The sequence below is a fragment of the Mobula birostris genome, chromosome 8 (genome assembly GCF_030028105.1).
Source record: "Mobula birostris isolate sMobBir1 chromosome 8, sMobBir1.hap1, whole genome shotgun sequence".
In the NCBI taxonomy this organism is placed as follows: domain Eukaryota; kingdom Metazoa; phylum Chordata; class Chondrichthyes; order Myliobatiformes; family Myliobatidae; genus Mobula; species Mobula birostris.
In genome coordinates this window covers 121,592,826-121,614,535 of record NC_092377.1, presented here as the reverse complement: position 1 = coordinate 121,614,535, position 21,710 = coordinate 121,592,826, and the positions used below count along the sequence as shown (strand labels likewise).

At 46.9% G+C, this 21,710-nt stretch overlaps 1 protein-coding gene across 2 annotated transcripts; it reads right to left on the bottom strand.

The window, feature by feature from the left end:
* Positions 1-643: 643 nt before the first annotated feature.
* Positions 644-7,948, bottom strand: LOC140202301 (phospholipase A2 inhibitor gamma subunit B-like). Of its 2 annotated transcripts, XM_072267201.1 has the most exons (5): positions 7,870-7,948; positions 4,539-4,679; positions 3,892-4,029; positions 2,330-2,467; positions 644-976 (listed from the first exon to the last, which is right to left on the bottom strand). In XM_072267201.1, the coding sequence occupies exons 1-5, from the start codon at positions 7,928-7,930 to the stop codon at positions 654-656; spliced, it is 801 nt and encodes a 266-aa protein (XP_072123302.1). In that variant the 5' UTR covers positions 7,931-7,948; the 3' UTR covers positions 644-653. The 2 variants fall into 2 exon arrangements, with proteins under 2 accessions (XP_072123302.1, XP_072123303.1); XM_072267202.1 differs by lacking the exon at positions 3,892-4,029.
* Between the last annotated feature and the right edge of the window lie 13,762 nt (positions 7,949-21,710).

The following is a 21,710-nucleotide window of genomic DNA, read 5'->3' as shown; positions in this document are numbered from 1 at the left end:
ACTTCCACTCCCCCTGTACCCTTCTGTGCCCCACTGGATTAAAGATACTTCGAAAGAGACATAAGCTCGGGTTGTGGAGGGGAGGGATGTTGGGGTGTGGAAATGACGATGGAGAGGGAGAGTGGGTTGTGGAGGAGAGGAAGCCAGAATGAGGGAGAGATGGGGAAGGAAACAGGCGGCAGATTCAATGCTCTAAAAGCTGAATCATCTGCCTCACCCTCTCCTTGAGGTGAGTGGTGCTGTGGAATTAGTTTGGAAACTGATACAGACATATGTAGATTGGGGTAGACAAAGGGATGCTTGGGGCACATAAAGAGCTGATATGAGTAATTGTTGAAGGGAGTTTATCTTGGAAAATTAGATATGGAGAGCAGAGAGATTCGTTTGAGGACTTCCCTTTCCTCTGTCACTTTCCCTGTTGCCCTGTTGCTTCTAAAGAAGTTACTTCTTGGGTTGTGCAGGGGAGAGAATGTAGGGTGAGGAGATGACAGCAGAGAGGGAGAGTAAATTGCGGAGGTATGGGAGAGGAGGAAATGCGGAGTGCGTGAGGGGTATATTCAAGGCTCTGAAAGCAGCATATCTGCCTCCCTCCACAACTGCTGACCCCCTTCACGCCCGGCAAGGTGATGTAACCACCCCCAAAATGCAACACTCTAGAGTACAATCGCCCACAGTACCGGCAGCAGGACAATGAGGAGACGCTGAGTATTGAGGGCAGAAGCAGTGTTATTGTCCGAGTCTGTCGATGTGGTGGGCGCTGGAGTGGTGGGCGCTGGAGTGGTGGGAGCTTGTGTGATGGGCGATGATGTAGTTTTCCCTGGTGTCGTAGTCTGAGGGTTATCCTGAGATCCTTTATTACACCGGTTTTCCTGGCAACAGGTGACATTGCTGAGTTTGAACGGAAAGTATGGAATGATGGACCGCTCATTGCAAAGTGATTCCGAGGCACAGCCCTTGGTGATGTAGGTGGTGTTGCCTATGGTGGGAGAAGGAAACGGGATGTCCATTAGCCACATTCTCACGAGTCAGGTCTACACACAGCGCCCGCGAGTTCCCTCAAACCAAATGAGCAAGAATGACGGGCTCCGAACAGGAAATGTTTGATGGATCCTCAACATGACCATGGCTGTTTATGATCCATCACAGGACTAAAGTACTTAAGGGTAGGTACGTAAGTTTGCAGACAATACAAAGACTGGTGGTTTCGTGGATAGCGTAGAAGACTTCCAGTGATACACACAAGCTATTCCACATATGATGGAAATCAAGATTAACATATACAAAATGCAGTAGCACGTTTTGGGAAAATACCCCGTAACGGAATTGGTCGACTGGTTATAATTTTCCATAGATGCTGCCTGGCTTACTAAGACACTCCTGCATTTTGTGTATGTGTGTGTTGCCAAGTTATGCGGCGGGATCTAGATCCGTTGCAGATATGGACAGATAAGTGGCAGATGGAGTTTCCCCAAGCCAAATACAACATGTTGAACTCTGGGAGGTGAGATACAAAGAGACAGAGATAGAAAGGACAATGGCAGGGCCCTCTTCAACATTGAGGTGCCGAGTGACTTTGACGTCCCCGTCCATATTCCTTGAAAACGGTTGCACTGGTGGATATGACCGTAAAGTTGGAGAGCAAGAGTCCAGAAGTGACGTTGCAGTTTCAAAAGGCTGTATCTGGAGCATTGCATTAAGTCCTGGTCGTTCTGTTATAGAGAGAATGTGAAGACAATGGAGAGCGTGGACAAGAGGTTCAGCAAGATGCTGCCTGGATCAGGGAGTGTGAGACAAGAAGAAGAGTGGGACACACTTGGGTTGCTTTCTCTGACGGGACAGCTCATGGATGTTGATGACATTATCAGAAGCATAGATAGCGGATACAGCTGGCATCACTTTATCCCCGGATAGAAATATCCATTACCAGCGGGTTGCATTTAAAGTGAGAGGGGGAATGTTCAAAGGAGATGTACGGGACATGTGTATTTTCTACACAAAGAGTAGGAGCTGCATGGGATGCACTCAGTAGTGTTGTTAGTGGAGCAGAGCACTGAGACGTGTCAAAGGGCTGTTAGACATATGGATGCGCAGAGAATCCAGGCATACGGACACTATGTTGGCAGAATGGATTGGCTGTCATTAGGCTAATGTCGTTTGGCAATACATTGTGGAATGGGGACCTGATTCTTTGTTGTCCAAATTACCAGGTTGTCAATAGAGAATTGCAGAGAGCACAGAACCCAAAAGTTGGGCGGAATGACCAAGTGGTGTAATTTCGGTGGTGTTGTAGATGGACGTGGTTGGAGTAGGGTGGAAGGACAGAACTTACGGAAGTTAGCTGTGGCGTGAATACAACGGTTCTGTTCTCCGTGGCAACTGACAGTGGCCATCGATTCATTACACATGGTTTCCATTATCGTTAAACAACCCTCGCATTCCAGACCATTCAGTGTCATATTCTCCTTCTCTGCAAACGGAACGAACATCATCACCAGAGTATGTCCCAATCCTTACATTCGGTGGTGTCCCCTCCTTCCGCCTCCTCGCTTGCTTAGTTGTCCTCCGCTTAGAGACTCAGCCGGAAGTGGTACACTCAACCCTTTCCCCAACCCCAGGTTCTCAGTTTGGGTCAGAAATGGGGGTCCAATGAAGATTGACTAATAAGGACCCTCCCATCTAAAAGGACCAGTCAGAATGTGATAAGGCACTCTCCAACATCTGCCACATTATGGTGCTGCCCTCTACAGGTCTGGGGTTCAGTGGGACACTCTTTAATTCCTTGGTGAGTGCATTACTTAAACACACAAGACACAAGGCACTGTCTGGTACAGAGCAACCGGCTTGATCAGCAGCCCACCCTCCACCCCAAACAGACCCCCCCCCCTCCTTAAATTACAAATTACAAATCATTCCACTCTTTATGGAGGGAGGGAAGCAGGAAGAACGAAATTGCAAGCCAAAATATCGCTTGACATTAGTAATTGTTAAGATGTCTGAATCCATTATTAAGGGCAAGGCTTCGGGGTATTTGTGAACACATGATAAAATAGGCCAAAGCCAACATAGTTTCCGTAAGTGGAAATCTTGCCTAACAAATATGTTGTAATTATTTGAGGAGATGGAAAGCTGGATAGACAGAGGACAATCAATGGATGTTGTGTACTTGGATTTTCAGACGGCTTTCGAAGATTGGCTAGATGAAAAAGTGGGAATAAAGATGGCCTTTTCTGACTGGCTGCTGGTCACTAGTGGTGAGCCACAGAGGTCGCTGCTGGGAACACTACTTTTCATGTTATATGTCAATGATTTGGGGAATGGAACTGAAGTTTTTGTGGCTGAGTTTGCCGAGGATCCCAAAATAGGTGGAGGTGCAGGTAGTGATGTGGAAGCAGAGAATCCGCAGAAGTACAGGCAAGTCAGCAGAGTGGACAGAGGAGTGGTAGATGGAAGATAATACAGGAATGTGTATGGTGTTGCACTTTGCCAGAAGGAATAAAAGTGTGGACTATTGTCTGAGTGGAGAGAAGGGTCAGAAGTCAGAGATACAAAGATACAGCAGGTGCAATGTGAAAGAGGCACAGAGAGAGCGGTAGTGATGAGGGAGCGCCAAGGCGAGGAGGGACCGCCGTGTTAGGGGTTCTTGCTGTGCATGAAAAGGCACTAGAACGTCTGTACAGAAAGGATCGTTATCAATTATTTGACAGCATGCAACAAGTTTTTGCAAAGAGGCAGAAAATGCAAGGGAGAGAAAACAGAGTGTGAGGGAGAGGGGAAGTAGGAATCGCGAGGGAAAGATGACAGCAGAGAGGGGTGGAGAGAAAGAGAAAATGGTGGTAGAAGAATGAGGGAGAGCGCAGAGAGAGCTTGCGGACAGTCCTAGCAGCTCCGTACCTGGTTTCGTCTGATTGTTGCAAAGGTCCGAGTTACAACAGGCAGTGTGCCCAAAGAAGGAAGTCTGGCCGCTGTTGAAGGAGATGAGATCGGTGCAGATTCCGCACCTACGAAACGTTGTCTGGATCTCATGGAATCCTGTGAGACATCCCTTAGCATTACACTAGCCCCTGGTACATCCCGTCGTGTTCCCAACACCTGTCCAATCTCACCCTCTGCCATTCCCTCACAGCCCTCCTACTTACTTCCTCTCTCAGCTCTCTCGCTCTTCCTTTCTCACCCCGTCACCTTCTCACTCTCTCCCTCGCCCGTTCGCCTCCTGTTCAATCTGACCACCTCAACATTCCTTCCCCCACTGCTCCTCCGATTACCCTATCCGCATCTGCCATCTCATTCTCCTGCCCTCCCTTTCCTCTCCATCGCCAACTTGTCCGCATCGCTCCCCTAACCCTGATCTTTCCTCTTCTTATCCCACCCTCACCTCTCCCCTGGCACAGTCCACCCGTCTTCCTTCTCAATCCCCCTATCCATTCCCTCCTTACTGTGTCTATTCACTTCTTTGTTCGCTTGCCGGTGCCACGCCTACCCCTCAATTGTCCACTTCGCCTGTTATACACCGAATAGCTGTTGACTTGTCCTGGTCCTACCTGAAATCGGTGAAGACAACTTTATCCGGCTGGTGTAAGTGATGCAAGTATGGTTCAAGGTGTCGTTACAGGTGTTGTTTCTCTGACCCAAGCTGCAGTTCTCTCCGGGACTGTGGCAGGAGTAACACTGGAGAGAGTGGGCTGAAGTGGGGAAGGGAGTCAGGGACAAACCGTTAGAATACGTTCTGGGACGCTCCTGAGATCTCTCACGGCCGAATGACCGCGATAACCCACCAGCTTCCCCTTCACTCCTCTCTCCCTATAAACACTCCACCCGATCCCCTCTCCCACCCTCTCTCCCCTGAAACGTTCCTCCAGTTCCCTTCTCCTATCATCCCTCCCCAGTCCCACGCTCCTTTCTCTATCCTCTGTGTCAACCCCATTTCACTCTGTAACACCATCCTGCCCCTTCACACTTCCCTCTCACTGTGAACCCTTTTGGCCCCTAGAGACCTCCCTATCTCTGCACCTACTCCAATTTCCACATCACTGTCTCTGACCCACTCATCCCCACGCATTTCACAGAGTTATGTGTGACGTCGCCGCCCGTCCATCGGAAGAAATCCGATCCCCGCTGCTCCCCACTTTCGGGTACAATAAATCCTAGGTGATATGCAATCCTACCGCTTTCAAAATCCTGACTGTTTGGCAAACCCCTCACCAGATTCCCAACTTTGTTTAAATTCCACAAAACTGCTATACTACTGCATAGTATTTTTTAAAAAGTAAATTAAGTGCGGTCGGAGTGGGGTGTTTATTGATGAAAGACCCATCCAATAATGTAGAGAAGGTGGGGCGGATGTGCTGCTGGTTCCGGGCTGTTGGTTTTTGTCATCCACACATATCTTACAGCGAGGAGCACAGCACACAGCAGCTCTGGGAGCTGCAGCTCGTTGTAATCGGCCGCAGGGAAATGATAGTAATTGGTAATTAACCCACTGTAAAAGTAACAATAGTGAACAAGGACATGTTGGAAGAACTGAATACATCTTCACTGTGCAATGCACTAGCAGTATGCCGCAGGCTCTGGAATGTCAGAGGGCAGAAGTGAGTAAAGTTGCGGTTATGACGGAGCAGATGCTTGGGAAAGTGAATGTTCTGAACGTAGGTAGGTCACCTGGTTCAGATAGTCTACACCCCAGCGTTCTCATAGGGCAGGTTAAAGAGATTGTGATGGCATTAGTAATGATCTTTCAAGAATCAATGGATCCTGCCATGTATCCGGAGGACTGGAAAATTGCAAATGCCACTTCACTCTTCAAACAGGAAATTGTAGGCCAGTTAGTCTGACCTCAAAGCTTGGGAAGATGTTGGAGTCATTGTTAAAGATGTGGTTTCGGGGTAGTTGGAGCCACATGATAAAATGGGGTGAAGTCAGGATAGATTCCTTCCCTTGGAATTCTTTGAAGAAACAACAAAGGGGAATTGGAGGATGTTGTGAACTTGGATTTTCAGACGGCCTTTGATAAGATGCCACACACGAGTCTACTTCACAACTTTAGAGCCCATTGTATTACATGAAAAGTGCGAGCATGGATAGAGCATTGGCTTATTGGCAGAAAAGGAAAAAGGAGAGCTTTTTTTTCCTGATTGGCTGCCGGTGACTAGTGCTGTTCCGCTGATGTCTGTGTTGGAACCACTTCTTTTTATGTAATATACAATGATTTGAATGAGGGAATTGATGGCTTTTTGGCCACGTTTGTGGATGATTCGTGGATAGTTGGGGGCAGGGGCAGGTAGTTTGAGAAGACAGAGAGACTACAAAAGGACTTGATCAGAATATGAGAATGGGCAAAGAATTGGTAGATGAAATACAATGTTGGGACTGTATGAAATAAAATGGTAGATTTGTTTTCTGAATGGAGAGAAAATTCAAAAATCTGAGGTGCAAAAGGATGTGGGAGTCTTCGTGTAGGATTCGCTAAAGATTAATTTGTAGGTTGCATCGGTTGTGAGGAAAGCAAATGTGATGTTAGCATTCATTTCGTAAGGACTGGAATATAAAAGCAAGAATGTAATTTTGAGGCAATATGAGGTACTAGTGAGGCCTCCGATGAAGTATTGTGAGCAGTTTTGAGCCCTTGTCTATGAAAGTATGTGCTGACATTGGAAAGGGTCAAAGCAGTTTCAGGAAATGTATTCCTGTTTGAACGGTTTAACATATGAGGGGCGTTTGATGATTCTGGGACTTTACTCACTTGAATTCAGAAAATTTAGGAGAATCTCATTGAAACCAATCCAATGTTGAAATTTCTCGATAGAATGGATGTCCAGAGGATACTTTCTATGCTGGGGGAGTCTAAGACCAGAGGACACAGCCTCAGAATACAGGGTCGTCCTTTTAGAACGGAGATGAGGAGGAATTTTTTTAGCCAGAGAGTGCTGAATCTGTGGAATTCGTTGCCACAGGTGGCTGGGAAGGCCAGGTCATTCGGTACATTTAAGGCAGAGTTTGATAGATTCTTGGTTATTTAAAGGCATGAAGTGATCTGGGGAGAAGGCAGGAGATTGGGGCTGCGAAGGAAATGGGTCAGCCATAATGAAATGGCGGAGCAGACTCTATGGGCAAAGTTATTTAAATCTGCACCTATATCTTATGGTCCTGTGGTCCTATGGGATCGGAGACAAATTCTTCCCAAATAGTCGCAGGCCCTCCGCACCCGGTTCCAGTCAATTTAATCTTTGAGGAATTGTGTACCCATTCCCCACCCCCCAAAAAGAACAATTCCTGGGGCAGAAAAAAAGCTACTACACAAAACACTAAGAACACTTGTCAGTCCGGGCAGCGTCATTGGAAAGACAGTTCGCCTCCGGGACCTGGCGCTGAAACATTCGACCGACAATCTTTGGCTTAAAGCCGTTCCTTCCCGTACTGGAGTCCCAGCTGATGGAGGGGAACGTGTCTCTCGGTCGGGGCTGGTGCGGAGAAAGTTCCTCACCGTCAGCCGCACGGGGAACTCGCCGAAAGAACAAGGTAGCCCTTGGGGTGACCGTGTGATGCCGGGACACTTTTCCCAGCGCGACAGATCCCAGTGCCATTCCGAGTGGAGCTCCACACCTTTTCCCTTAGAGGAGCACAATGACACAGTTCGCAGCGGGGGACATCGTAAGAACACAATTCTCAGAGCAATCGGCCCTAGGATTCCCCGTTCAAGAACTTTCCCGGGATCCAGCGAGCACCGCACGGAGGAGGCCACTCCGTGTGCCATCGTCAACACTGTCGCCCCTATCTCCATTCCCAGGAAAGGACAGGAGCTCGGTACGCTCTAGACCCACGGGGGGCGGGGGGGCGGGGAGTTGCGAGGTGTGAAGGCAGGTGCAGTTGACTTACCCTGGGCGACCAATCCCAGAAACAGGGCGAGTGCCAGCAACGTCCTCATCTTTGCGTGCATCGCGGCAACTGTCCCGCTTAGCCCATGTTCCCTATTTCAAGTCGTCCTCAGGTGGGAAGGGCATGTTGCTGGGGCAAACCAGTGCTCGCCTACGGCTGGATCCGCCCACTAGCCGACCGAAACCAGGAAATGGTGCTAAAATGTTCCCGGATATGACGGGATGGGAAGCCATGCGGAGATCGCGGAAAGTCCCCGCAATAGATTGATGAAACCATGCCCTTCCTTGATGCCGCGGTGACCGAACCGGTTTAACCGACGGTTACCCTTCCTCCTCTCTCTCCTCACCCTCCGCACATTTCTCGCTCCCGTGCCCCTTCCTCTAATCACCCGTCCTATGCACCCACTCCCTTCTCAACCTTCACTCATGCCACCCGCCAGACCTCAGCCGTTCCTGTACTCCGCCTCGTCACACGACTCTCACTCTGTTTTCTCCATTTTTCCCCACTCTCTCTTCAATCACCCATCCCTTATTGTCCACTTTCCTCCGTCTATGCTACCTCTTCTTTTGCCACTCCTCTCCTTTACCCTTGTTTATTCTTTCTCTCCATTCACCTTCCTTTGATATCGTGCGGACTAATTAAACTACTTAATGAAATGTCTAACTAAGCCTATCACTTCAGCCTTCGCAATGCCTCTGTGTCTTCATATTCTGCCCATTCCCACTCTGAGTTTCGAGAAACAAAGCCACAAATTCCGCCCGTGCAGCTTCCAGCTGACAGCATGAACATTAATTTAACTATCCTGCAGTAATACAACCCTCCTCTCTTTTTAATATTCCCTGTTCTGGTCAACCTCTCATCCCTTCTCCTCACCTGTCCAAATCCCTTTGGTGCTCCACCTCCTCCTTCCCTTTCTCCCATTGTCCGCTGTATTCTACCAGTTCTCTTGTTCTTTAGCCCATTACGTTTTCCAGCTATCACTTCCCAGCTTCGAACTTAATCCGCTTTTCCCCACTCACCCACCCTCCAGTGCACCCGGTCACCCGTATCACCTGCCAGCTCGTACTCTTCCCTCTCCCCGCAAATCCTTATTCTGCCTTCTGACCCTGTCTTTCCAAACCTGATAAAATGTCTCGGCCTAAAGCATCCAATTTATTCCCCTCCACAGACGCTGCAAGACTTGCTGACTTCCTTCAGTATTTTGTAGGTGGCTCACTATCCTTTAGAACTCTTTAAAACTGTGTGTGTGTGTGTGTGTGTGTGTGTGTGTGTGTGTGTGTGTGTGTGTGTCTGTGTGTGTCTGTGTGTGTGTGTGATTGTATGTATCTGTTGCCGTGGGTGTGTGTCTGCTCGAAGAGGTTACGCGTACCATTGAAATGTCTGCAGCAGCAGCACAGCATATTACAAACAGGCAAACATGAGAATCAATATCAAACATTTTATTATCACTGAGATAAGTCTCAAAATTGTTATTTTAGATAGATAGACAGTTGCTAGATAGATAGATAGACAGTTAGAGAGATTGAGAAAGTCAATGCTGATTCGTCAATGGTGGGTATTCCTTCGACTTCCCTTACTGAAATCCATTATCTACTCCTTCACGCGGTGACTCTGATAGGGGAACGTAAGCGATAGAGAGACGAGGGGGGGTGGGGGAGAGGGAAAGGGAGATACAGGGATAGAGGAAGGGGAAATGAAGGGAAATTAGAGGAAGAAAGGGGAGAGTAAAAGTGACGGAGAGCGGTAGTGCAAGAGATGACGGACGAAGGACAAAAGGAGGAAAGATAGAGGGGGTAGAGTGGGAGTGGAAGGGAGAGTGCAGGGAGTAGAAAGAGACAGGAATAGAAGGAAGAGAGGGTGTGAAAGAAAGAAGCCGACGTGCTGAGGGAGAGGATGAGCGAGAAAGAGGACGGATGGAGAAAGTTGGAAGCAGAGAAGCGAAGCGAGGAAGAGAGAGCGAGAGAGCAAGGTGGCAGAGGGAGTTGGACAGGGAATGAGAAGGAAAGGGGTGTGGGAAAGATGAGGAGAGAGAGGGTGAGTGAATAGGAGAGAGGGTGGACGAGAGAGGGAACGATGCAGGAAACCGAGCGTGTGAGAGGCGAGGGGGAGGCGGAGGAAGAGGAGAGGTAAAGACCAGGGCGAGCGAGAGCGACCGGAGAGAGAGTAAGGGTGCGGAGGGCGTGAGACAGGTAGTAAGAGAGAGACTAATGCAAGTATGGGAGATGCGCTGTTTATCTCCATCATTTTGTCTCTCTTCCCCTATCACTCCCTCAGTGTCTCTCCTACTCTCCCTCTATTTCCCCCTCCTTTATTCTCGCTGTCATCCTCTGTCTCAGATTCTCATCTTTTATGTTGACTGGGGGGGGTGGGGGGGGTACCAGAACGGTCGGTCTTCCAATCACCATGATCGCTTCAGGGATAGAAACAGGAAGGCAAAATAGCGGAATTACTAGCTCCCTGCGCCCGACGGCGCTGAGATCGGTTACCAGACAGCCGTCCAGAGGATGTAAGGCAACACCATGGAATAGGGCGAACAAACTATGAACACGGATTTAACCCATCATATCTCCCCAGAGAGGAAAGTGCCTACCCACGGGAACGGCGTGGGGAAGGGGCTTCCAACGTGGCGAATTATGCGGAGAGATTGGAAATTGGGGGGTTACACCAAGTAATGGCGGAGAGAGATTCGAATTTCAACTGTACCCTTCGGTGGTGGGGTTCCCGTATCTCATGCGGCCCTGCGGCGGGAGAAGTGGGTGTTTCGGGAAGGGCTGCCAGAGTAGCCCCGGCGAGTAGTGCGTTCTGTAGACAGTACACACTGCAGTCATTCTATGCCAGTGGTAGAAGGAAGGGATGTTTAGTGTGTGCGGGGGACAGGGGTACCGATCGACCAGGCTGCTCTGTCTCGGACAGTGTTGAGCGTGGGTGGAACGGCGCAACAGGGCGCAACTAAATCTTCCGCTGAATTTAAATTTGCAATGAGGTCAATCCAGAGAGAGGCAGAGGGTGAAGGAAGAGAAAGAAAGGGAGAGGTCGATATGAGACTGAGGAAGAAAACAGGGCAGTGGGATTATTTTGGGATTAACACATGATTGTGGGGAGAGACATAAATAGGATTAGTTTGGTAACTATAGCTGGGATATGAAGAGAGAGCGGGACAGTGGGATTATTTTGTTGTTTGACACAGGGCAATGGTGAGAGAGCGGGGCAGTGAGATTAGTTTGGAGACTGATGCTGTCGTGCGCGGTGTGGGGAAAACAAAGATATTTTGGCGCAGGTACATGGCTGAGATGTGTAATCGGGGCAGGGGGGTTATATTGGGATGTCAAGGATGGGGGTCATTGGGATTAATTTGAGGGTTTCCCCTCCCTCTGCACACTCAACTGTCCCGTTTGAAGAGAAGATGCTTCTGAAAAGAGGCCAGCGAGGGTTGTACTGGAAGAGAGGGAACGTCGGGGAGGGAGAGTGGACAGCGGGAGGGGGCGGGGTGGAGGAAGGGATAGGAGTGGATTCGGGACAAGATGATCTAATCATCCCGAGACGTAATACTCTGGATTACAGTTGTCCTCAGTGTCAGCTGCAGGCGATTGAGAAGAGGCGAGATATTGATGCCAGATTCTGTGCTGTTGCCGTTGTGTACCAATGTTTGGGCACTGAAGTAGTGGACACTGGTGTGGCGGGCGCGGGAGTGGTGCGCGATGGAGTGGTGGGTCCTAGAGTAGTGTACACCGATGTAATGGGCACTGGAGTGGTGGGCGATGAATGGTGAATGCTGGTGTGGTCCACTTGTGTGATGTGGGATAGAGTGGTGGACACTTGTGTGGTGGGAGCTTATGTGGTGGGCAATGGAGTTGTAGGGCAAGTGTGGTGGGCGCTGGTGAGGTGGACACTAATATGATTGTCAGTGATATGGTGTGGTGGAATCTGGAGTGGTGGGTGCTGGTGAAGCGTGTGCTATTATAGAGGACGCTGACGTGGTGGTGCGTGTGGGGTTGTGCGACGCAATATTACACAGGTTGTCCTGGCTACATGTGACACTGCTGACTTTTAACCCAAAGAACAATCCGAAGTCCGGGTTCCTTGCAGAGCAACTCCGGGGCACAGCCCTGTGTGTGGTTCTCTCTGTGATGGGAGAAGGAAATGAGATTCCGTTAGCACTATCCCCATGAGCCAGGTCAACACTCAGCGCCCCCGATTTCTTTCCCTCAAACCACCCCAAGCAGGAATGACAGGCTCTGATTAGGAGACAGGGCAGAAGATTTTCGAAGGATTCGCACTGGGACCACTACTGTCCGTGATCTATATCCGTCATTGAATTAAAACACCGAAGAGTAGGTTCATAAATGTTCAGACAGTACAAAGATTGGTGGCATTGTCGACAGTGTAGAAGACTGGCCAGAGGTGCGAGGCGCAGCAGCTGCTGTTCACGGCCTGGCGCACGAAGCCGGTGTTGAGGGACGTGGGCTCTGCGCAGACTCCGCAACTCCCCACAAGCGTGCGGGAGGGCAACCTGGGGAGAGGGCAACCGAAGTGGGTGAGGAGTGTCAACACCGTGAGTGCAGGTAACGGTCTACTCCCGTAACCTTCCCCTCCCCATTAGCCCAAACTCGTGTCCTCCTCACTTCCCCTCACCATGTGTGCTCTATCCCTCTTCCCTGCCTGTTCCTTCTCATATCCCTTCCCTCCAGGTCCGGGACGCAGCAGCTCTATCCACTGCACCGCGGGGCTGCTGTGCTGCCAGTCTCCTTGCAACAATTCTGTCCATCTGCCCAACTGTTTATCGATCAAGTTACCTGTCCGTTTGTCATCTGTCTAACAGATAGAACCTACATTACTGGGGAGCTTTCCCTAGACTTTCACCGGCTACAGCACCCAGATGAGAACCTCACCAACAGTGTGTGTGATCAAGGTTGCGGTGCACGACTGGTCCTTCAGGGCGTCACAGACGGGTCCATCCCGGATACAGTCTCCGCCGGGATCCATGCATTTGAAACACTTCAAGCTCAATCCTGTTAGAGGCAAGCGAATAGGGATGACTGGAAACCTGAGGACTGGGAACCAGACCTTGCGGATCTCGGATGTATTCCCAAACTGTGAACTGTCGAAAGGGATAACCAATCCCACAAGGAAGGACCCGGCTGCAAACAACAGGTGATACTGCTGCATGTATCGGATTGGTGTAGCAACAGAGACAGGCTATTCGTCCCATCTGGTGAATACTAAATATCGTCCTGCTCCAGATTTAACCAATTATTTCCCTGCCCGTTGCCGGCACGCATCTACAATAAGATTCTGGAGCAGAATTGGGTCACTTAGCCAATCGAGTTTCCCCACCATTGAATCATTGTTGGTTTTCTCAAATCCACTTTCCCACCTTCTCCTAGAAACCCTTCACCCCGGAAATCTTTCACTCCTTTGCCAATCATTCTCTGCCTTAAATATGCCCAGTAATGGCCCCCACTGCTCTCTGTGGCAATGAATTCCGGACTTACAATTCTCTGGCTGATTAAATTACTATTCATCGCTGTTCTAAAGGGACTTCCCCTTTTTCTGAGGTTGTGCCCACAGATACGAGACTCTCCACTGTTGGAAATGCGCTTTCCACATCCGGTCTGTTCTGCTTTCCATTTGGGAAGAAAGGAAGGGTCTGCTGACATCCACACCTCCCACCAGCCCCCCCCCCCACCATCACAACTATCTTGCATTCCTTGGTGACTCTCACACTAATGACTTCAATTCTGCTCTCTCCATGGAAACTGGAGACTTTACCTCTGCATCATCGCTATCCACACTTTCCCTTGTCTTAAAGACCTCTGCAAAATACAAAATCACAAGAGGATGCACTGAGTTGTATCCTCAGGCAGCTCCATCAGAGGTATGTTGCTCCCAACTTCAAAGCATGATGCTCAGGAAGATGGCATCCAACACTAAGGACCCTCACTGACTGGGATATGCTGATTTTCGTTACTTCCAACAGGGAAGGGGTATGGAAGCCTCACTGACCCTCACTGACTGGGATTTTCGTTACTTCCAACAGGGAAGGGGTATGGAAGCCAGATGACCCACATTCAATGTTTTAGAAACAGCTTCTTCGCCTCTATCGTCAGAACTGCGTAGCTCATGAAAACACGAACGTAATGGTTTTATTCCACTTTTGCACTATTTATTAATGTAACGTAAAATATTTCTATTTTGTCTTTTACAGATATGTGCCACTTAGAATTAAAGGTAAAGATAACAGGTTTAGGGAACCTTGGATTTCAAGAAATATTGAGGGCCTGGTTAAGAAAAATAAAGGGAGGTGCATAGCAGTCATAAGTAGGTCGGATCTAATGAAGTACTTGCAGAGCATAAGAAATGCAAGAGAATATTTAAGAAAGAAATTAGGAGGGCTAAAAGAGTGCATGAAGTCCCCTGAGCAGTCAAGGTGAAGGGAAATGTTAAGGGATTCAATGATATATTAAGAGCAAATGGATTGCAAGGGATAAAATTGCTCTTCTGGAAGATCAGAATGGTGATCTATTTGTGGAGTATAAAGAGGTGGAAGAGATCTTAAATGGATTTTTTGCATCTGTATTTATTCAGAAGATCGACATAGCATATACAGAAGTGAGGCAAAACAGCATCGATTTCATGGACCCTATACAGATTACAGAGGAGGAGGTGTTTGCTGTCTTCAGGAAAATCAGCTGAATAAATCCGTAGGGCCTGTTAAGGTGTATCCTCAAACCCTGTGGGAGGCAAGTGTAGAAATTGCTGGCATCCTAGGAGCAATATTTAAATCATTCTTAGCGATCAGTGAGGTATCGGACAGTTGGAGGATAGATAATGTAGTTCCACTGTTTAAGAGAGGCTCTAAAAATAAACTAGGAAATTGTAGGCCAGTGAGTCTGACATCAGTAGTGGAAAAGTTCTTGGAAGGTATTCTAAGGGACTGGATGGATGAATATTTGGATACATATGGATAAGATATAGAAGCCGAATTAGTCTATTTGGTGCATCTAGTCTGCTCCACCATTTCATCGTGGCTGATCTATTTTTCTTCAGTTGCAATCTCCTGTCTTCTTCCCATACCACTTCATTCCTAGAGAAATCAAGAATCTATCAACACATAAATACATGTAAGCACTTCGCCCTCACAGCTATTCTGTAGCAAAAAATTCCACAGATTCAGCATTCTCTGGCTAAAGATATGTTTCCTCATTTCCATTCTAAAAGGATGCCCCCCTATTCTGAGGCTGTGTCCTCCAGTCGTAGACTCTCCCAACATTGGAAACATCCTCTCCATATCCAATCCATCAAGGCCTTTCTACATTTGACAGGTTTCACTGAGGTCACGTCTCTTTGTCCTGCATTCCAGTGAATACAGACCCAGACCCATCAAATGTGACAAACTATTCACGAACCTGCTTTGAACCCTGTCCAGTGTCAATACATCCTTCCTAAGATGAGAGGCCAAAACTGCTTACAATACTCCAAGTTGGCCTCACCAGTGCTTTATCATGCCTCAACATTACCTCCTTCTTTGTTATATTCTCATTCTCTTGAAATGAATGCTAACATCACATTTGCCTTGCTCACCACAGACTCAACCTGCTAATTAACCTTCACAAGGACTTCCAAGTCCCTTTTGCCTCAGATTCTTGCATATTCTCTCCATTTAGAAAATAGATCTTTGACCAAAGTGCATCACCATGCATTTTCCAACACAATATTTCATCTAACAACACACATCAAAGTTGCTGGTGAATGCAGCAGGCCAGGGAGCATCTCTAGGAAGAGGTGCAGTCAACGTTTCAGGCCGAGACCCTTCGTCAGGACTAACTGAAGGAAGAGTGAGTAAATATAACAATATTTCATCTGTCTCTTCTTTACCAATTCTCCTAATCTGTCTAAGTCCTTCTGTAACCTTTACTTCTTCAGAACTAACCACCCTCCACTTATCTTCATATTGTCCACAAATTTTGCAACAAAGCCAACAATTCTGTCATCAAAGACATTGACATATAATGTAAGAAGAAGCGGTCCCAACACAGACCCTATAGGACACCACTAGTCACCAGCAGCCAACCAGAGAAGTCTCCCTTTATTCACATTCTTTGTCTCCTTCCAATAAACCACTGCTTTATCCATGCTATGATCTTTCCTGTAATACTGTACTATGGGCTCTTAAATTGTTAAAGTGCCACACATGATGCTGTTTGCTAAAGTCCTTCTGAAATCCAAAAACACAACATCAGCAAATTCTCCTTTGTCTGTCATGCTTATTATTTCATAAAAAAAAATCCAACTGATTATGAATAGTTAGCATGGCTTTGTGAATGCTAGGTCATGTCTAACCAATCATACAGAGTTTTTTGAGGTCGTGACCAGGAAAGGCTGTGGATCTTGTCTACATGAACTTTAGATCATTGCTGCAGGTGGCTGTGGAGGCCAAGTCATTGGGTATATTTAAGGCATAAATTGATAGATTCTTGATTAACCTGAGCATGAATAGATACTGTGAGAAGATGAGAGATTGGGGTTGAGAGGGAAGTGGATTAGCCATGATGAAATGAAAGAGCAGATTTGATGGGCCAAATTTTGTTCATATCTTATGATCTTATGCCAAGGAGAAAATAGGTTCTGCAGAGTGAGCAGCCTGTATAACCTCTACATTCCACTTCTATAGGCTTGCATCATGCCCTCTACCCCCATTATGGGCACTGCTCAATAGCTCCTTGTACTTGGCTTTCTTACGCTTGAAAGTCTCCTCAATCCAGTCTTCCCAAGGCACTGTCAGTTCTATCATTACCATCTACTTTATGGTTTGTGACAGAAGGAACATGAAGTTAGGGAACTTTAACTGGTTGCCCGAAATGACTTTCAGTTGCCAGTCAGACACCATGGTGAGCAAGCTTGCTGGTAATTTGGGCTGAGGCTGTGGTTCCTTTCCAGCTTTGACTAAAGATGTGTCTTTTCTGGGTTGGCAGAGGTGCCTGCTATTGTTAAGAGGCCAGTATATATTTCCTGCCACTGTCTTCAGCACCTGGTCCTCGGGGCAGCAGCAGCAACAGGCTTCTCCCAAGGATTTTATGCAGCTGCTGTGGTTGTGTTCCATGGTCCCTCTGACAAGACAGAAAGGACATCATGGTGTCTTGCTTTTGCCTCAAGCTGGAGTAAGCAGGACATAATGCACAGTCTGGATCATGAACTTGATAAATGAGGATTCTGCCTGTCAGATGATGAACCAGGAGATCTTCCGCTCAGCACACCCTCCCACCTTATACAAGCTCCCTGTTGCCCCATTTCTACCACTCTGGCAATATGCACTTCCTGACTTGTACACACACTGGTGAGTCAGACTTCTAAATCCTTGAGGGACTTCTGGATGGCAGCTGCATCTTTTAGGTTGTAGTCAAAGACCATCCAAAGCCTCTTGACTGGTTTTTTGGAGATGGTTGGGATAGCACTAATATCGAAGGAGAAACAGAACACGTCTGTGGGTCTGCCTTCCGTTAACAACAGAGATCTGGATTTCTCTGACTTACAGCTTAACCTTGCCTGTGCAATGAGCCTCTCTTGCCCCAGGACAATTCATCTACTCACTGGGACTGCTGTAGTTGTCAATGTGAGGTCATCCATGAAGCTCTGATTGAGGGTTGCTGAATGCTCGGCTGCCTTAACCAGCATGTTCATAGTCAGGGAGAAGAAAAACATTGAGGTTGTACATCTGGTTATAATACCCTTCTTAAACCAGCGCCAGCTTGACGAGCTCCAGTAGTACTCCAGGATGAGGTCATTTGTCTTCCTTGGAACATGACAGAATACTCCAACAAATTTCTACAGATATGCTGACTGATTGCAGTCCCATACAGCAATTCAAATACACAGGAATATAACAAGTTCCAGAGAGTAGATAACTCAGCTCAATACATCATGGGCACATCCCTCCCTATTCCTCAAGAAGGCAACATCCATCATCAAAGATTGCACCACCAGGGTCATGCCACCTTCTCACAGTTCCTCTCAGGCACTGAAGCCTGAGGTTCCACATCACCAGCTTTAGGAACAAATACTTCCCTTCAATCATTTGGTTTTTGAACTAACTAGTATGACTGCCTGGTATGGGAATGCCAATCTCTTTTGAGTGGAAAATCGCTCGATCAACCCTCAGTATAACAACACCGTGACCATTTTGAAATACAGCTCATTTATTTTTGTGCTAATCATGTTCCTTCTTGTTTAACTATGTACAATTATGATTTGCATGTGAATGTTGTGTTTCTGCATTCCTGCTGTATGTAAATTGTTCGTTGTGTGTCTGATAATAAACCCAACTTTGACTGTTGACAGCTTTGTGACAGTTGGTTCTCTCATGGTCATCAGGAGATTAAAAGTAAGAGCGGAGTTAAGGATAATGTCCCTCCCCCAGTGTGCTGACCTGTCAGTTGTGTTACCCATTTCAGTTTTTGGGAGAAGCCAGTTTGCCCAAAGCTCAACTTCGGTAATCAGTGCACAGAGTGCAAAGATCCCAGCCAGCCTCTTCAGCCTTCCTGACACAGAGCTATACACCTTCCCTGAGCCTCCTACAGATTGGGTCTGGTGATTGTAAGCATTGCACCAAGTGCTACACCCAGACCTAGGGGCAGTTAGATGCGCTCCCACTGAGAAGTGACTGACAACGGAGGTTTTCTTTGCATACCATTCCCTTTAGATCATCTGTTTTCATCAGTACATTGAGGAATGACAGGGAAAAGAATAACATAATATAGAATAAAATGTTACAGCTACACACCGTACAGTTTCATTAGAAATAAGGCACACAATTGAAATGAGGTACACTGTAAGGTCAAGAATCTATCTTATTGTAGTAGGGGAATATTCAATTGTCTTTTAACAGTGGCGTAGATTCTGTTTTTGAGCTTTTGTATTGTCTGCCCAAAAGGATGGGGGGAGAAAATGGGGTGGGCCAGCTGCTTTGCTAAGGCCGTGAGAAATGTGGACAGGTACCATGGAGAGGAGGTTGTTTTTTGTGAAGGACTGAGCTTTTTTTCTGGTCACAGGCAGAGCAGTAGCCGTAACATGCCATAAGACAGAGGAGCAGGATTGGGCCATTTGGCCCATTGAGTCTGTTCCATCATTCTAATATAGCTGATTTATTATTCCTTTCAGCCTCATTCTCCTGCCTACTATCTGTAATCTTTGATGTCCTTACTAATAAAAAAGCTATCAACCTCCACTTTTAATATACTCAATGATCTGACCTCCCCGGCATCTGTGGCAAAGAATTCCACAGATACACTACCTTCTGGTTAAATAAATTCCTCCAAATCTTTGTGCCAAATGAACATCCCTCTATTCTAAGTCTATCCTCTCTAATCCAATATTCCCCCACTATAGGAATCACACTCTCCGCATGGACTCTATTAAGGCCTATCAATCTTCAATATATTTTAATGAGATGCCCCTCATTCTATTAAATGCCAGTGAATACATGCCCAGAGCCATCAACGCTCATCGTACTTTAACCTTTTTATTCTCAGAAGTATTCTCGTGAACTTCCTCTAGACCCTCTCTCCAATGACTGCAGATTCCTTCTTAGGTAAGGGTACAAGTGCTGTGTGACCATTGCATTCAAAAGTTTCAGCATCCCAGTAGTGAGAGAATGAATGATGGGCACAGAGATGAATGGAGAGACAGAAAAAAAGGGAAGGAAGCAAAAGGGGAGCAAGTGTCAGAACATGGAGTAGAGGGAGACTGACTGATAGAAAGAGAGTGAGAAAAATAAAAGGAGATAGAAACATAGAAAACCTACAGCACAATACAGGCCTTTCTGCCCACAACGCTGTGCCATACGTGTACTTACTGTAGAAAATACCGAGGGTTACCCACAGCCCTCTATTTTTCTAAGCTCCATGTACCTATCCAGGAGCCTCTTCAAAGACCCGATCATATCCAACTCCACCACCATCACTGGAAGCCTATTCCACGAACGCACCACTCACTATTAAAAACAATTTACCCCTCACATCTCCTCTGCACCTACTTCCAAGCACCTTAAAAGAGTGTCCTCTCATGTTAGCCATCTACAACCATTCTTTGCCTTCTGTGGGCAAACCAATTCTGGATCCACAAAGCAAAGTCTCCTTGGATCCCATGCCTCCTTACTTTCTTAATAAGCCTTGCATGGGGTACCATATCAAATGCCTTGCTGAAATCCATATACACTACATCTACTGCTCTGCCTTCATCAGCGTGTTTAGTCACAGACTCAAAAAATTCAATCAAGCTCATAAGGAACGAACTGCCTTTGACAAAATCAGGCTGACTCTTTCTAATCATATTATCCTCTCCAAATGTTCATAAATCCTGCCTCTCAGGACATTTTCCATCAATTTACCAACCACTGAATTAAGACTCACTGGTCTATAATTTCCTGGATTAACGTTACTACCTTTCTTGAATAATGGGACAACATCTGGAAACCTCCAATGCTCCAGAACCTCCCCCATCCCCTTTAATGATGCAAAGATCATTGCCAGAAGCTCAGCAATCTCCTCTCTCAACTCCCACAGTAGCCTGGGGTACATCTCATCCGGTCCCAGAGACTTATCCAACTTGATGCTTTCCAAAAGCTCCAGCACATCCTCTTTCTTAATGTCTATATGCTCAAGCTTTTCAATTCGCTGTAAGTCATCCCTACAATCGTCAAGATCCTTTTCCACAGTGAATACTGAAGCAAAGTATTCATTAAGTCCCTCCACTATCTCCTCCAGTTCCATACACACATTTCCACAGGCACACTTGTTTGCTCCTATTCTCTCACGACTTATCCTCTTACTCTTCACATACTTGTAGAATGGCTTGGAGTTTTCCTTAATCCTGCTTGCCAAGGACTTCTCATGGCCCATTCTGGCTCTCCTAGTTTCATTCTTAAGCTCCTTCTGGCTAACCTTATAATCTTCTAGATCATTATCATTACCTACTTTTTTGAACCTTTCATAAGAAGTTCTTTTCTTCTGTATTAGGTTTTCAACGGCCTTTGTACACCACAGTTCCTGTACCCTACCACCCTTTCCCTGCCTCACTGGAACGTACCTCTGCAGAATGCCATGCAAATATCCCCTGAGCTTTTGCCACATTTCTGCCATACATTTCCCTGAGAACGTCTGTTCCCAATTTGATTCCAAGTTCCTGCCTGATAGCTTCATATTTCACCCTACTCCAATTAAACATTTTCCTAACTTGTCTGTTCTTATCCCTCTCTAATGCTATGGTAAAGGAGATAGAAATGTGATCACTGCCTCCATAATGCTCTACCACTGAAAGACCTGACACCTGACCAGGTTCATTTCCCAATATAGGATCAAAATATAGGATCTCCTCTTATAGACTTTTCTACATATTGTGTCAGGAAACCTTCCTGAACACACCTAACAAACTCTACCCCATCTAAACCCTTGCTCTAGGGAGATGCCAATCAATATTTGGGAAATTAAAAACAGGTAGGAAAATGAAAAGACAAGACTCGCCATTATACATCAATGGTCTGTTTTGGAAAACACATCGTTCCTTTGTTATCTAGCCTGCTCCCACACCTCCAGATTAGTCAAGAAAACACAGCAGTGTCTACGCTGTGAAGAAATTAAAGTGTGCAAGGCTCCCTGTCCTCTTCTCCCTTACTTGTGACATGCACCAGGAGTAATGTATCCAAAGGGCCTGAAGCATTATTGAGGATCCTTACCACCCATCCTGCAGTCTCCTTGACCCTCTACTATGAGCGGGGAGGTACAGGAGCATCGAGACTAGGACTGCCGGCCTGGGTAACAGCTTCTTCCCTTAGGCTGTGAGACTAATGA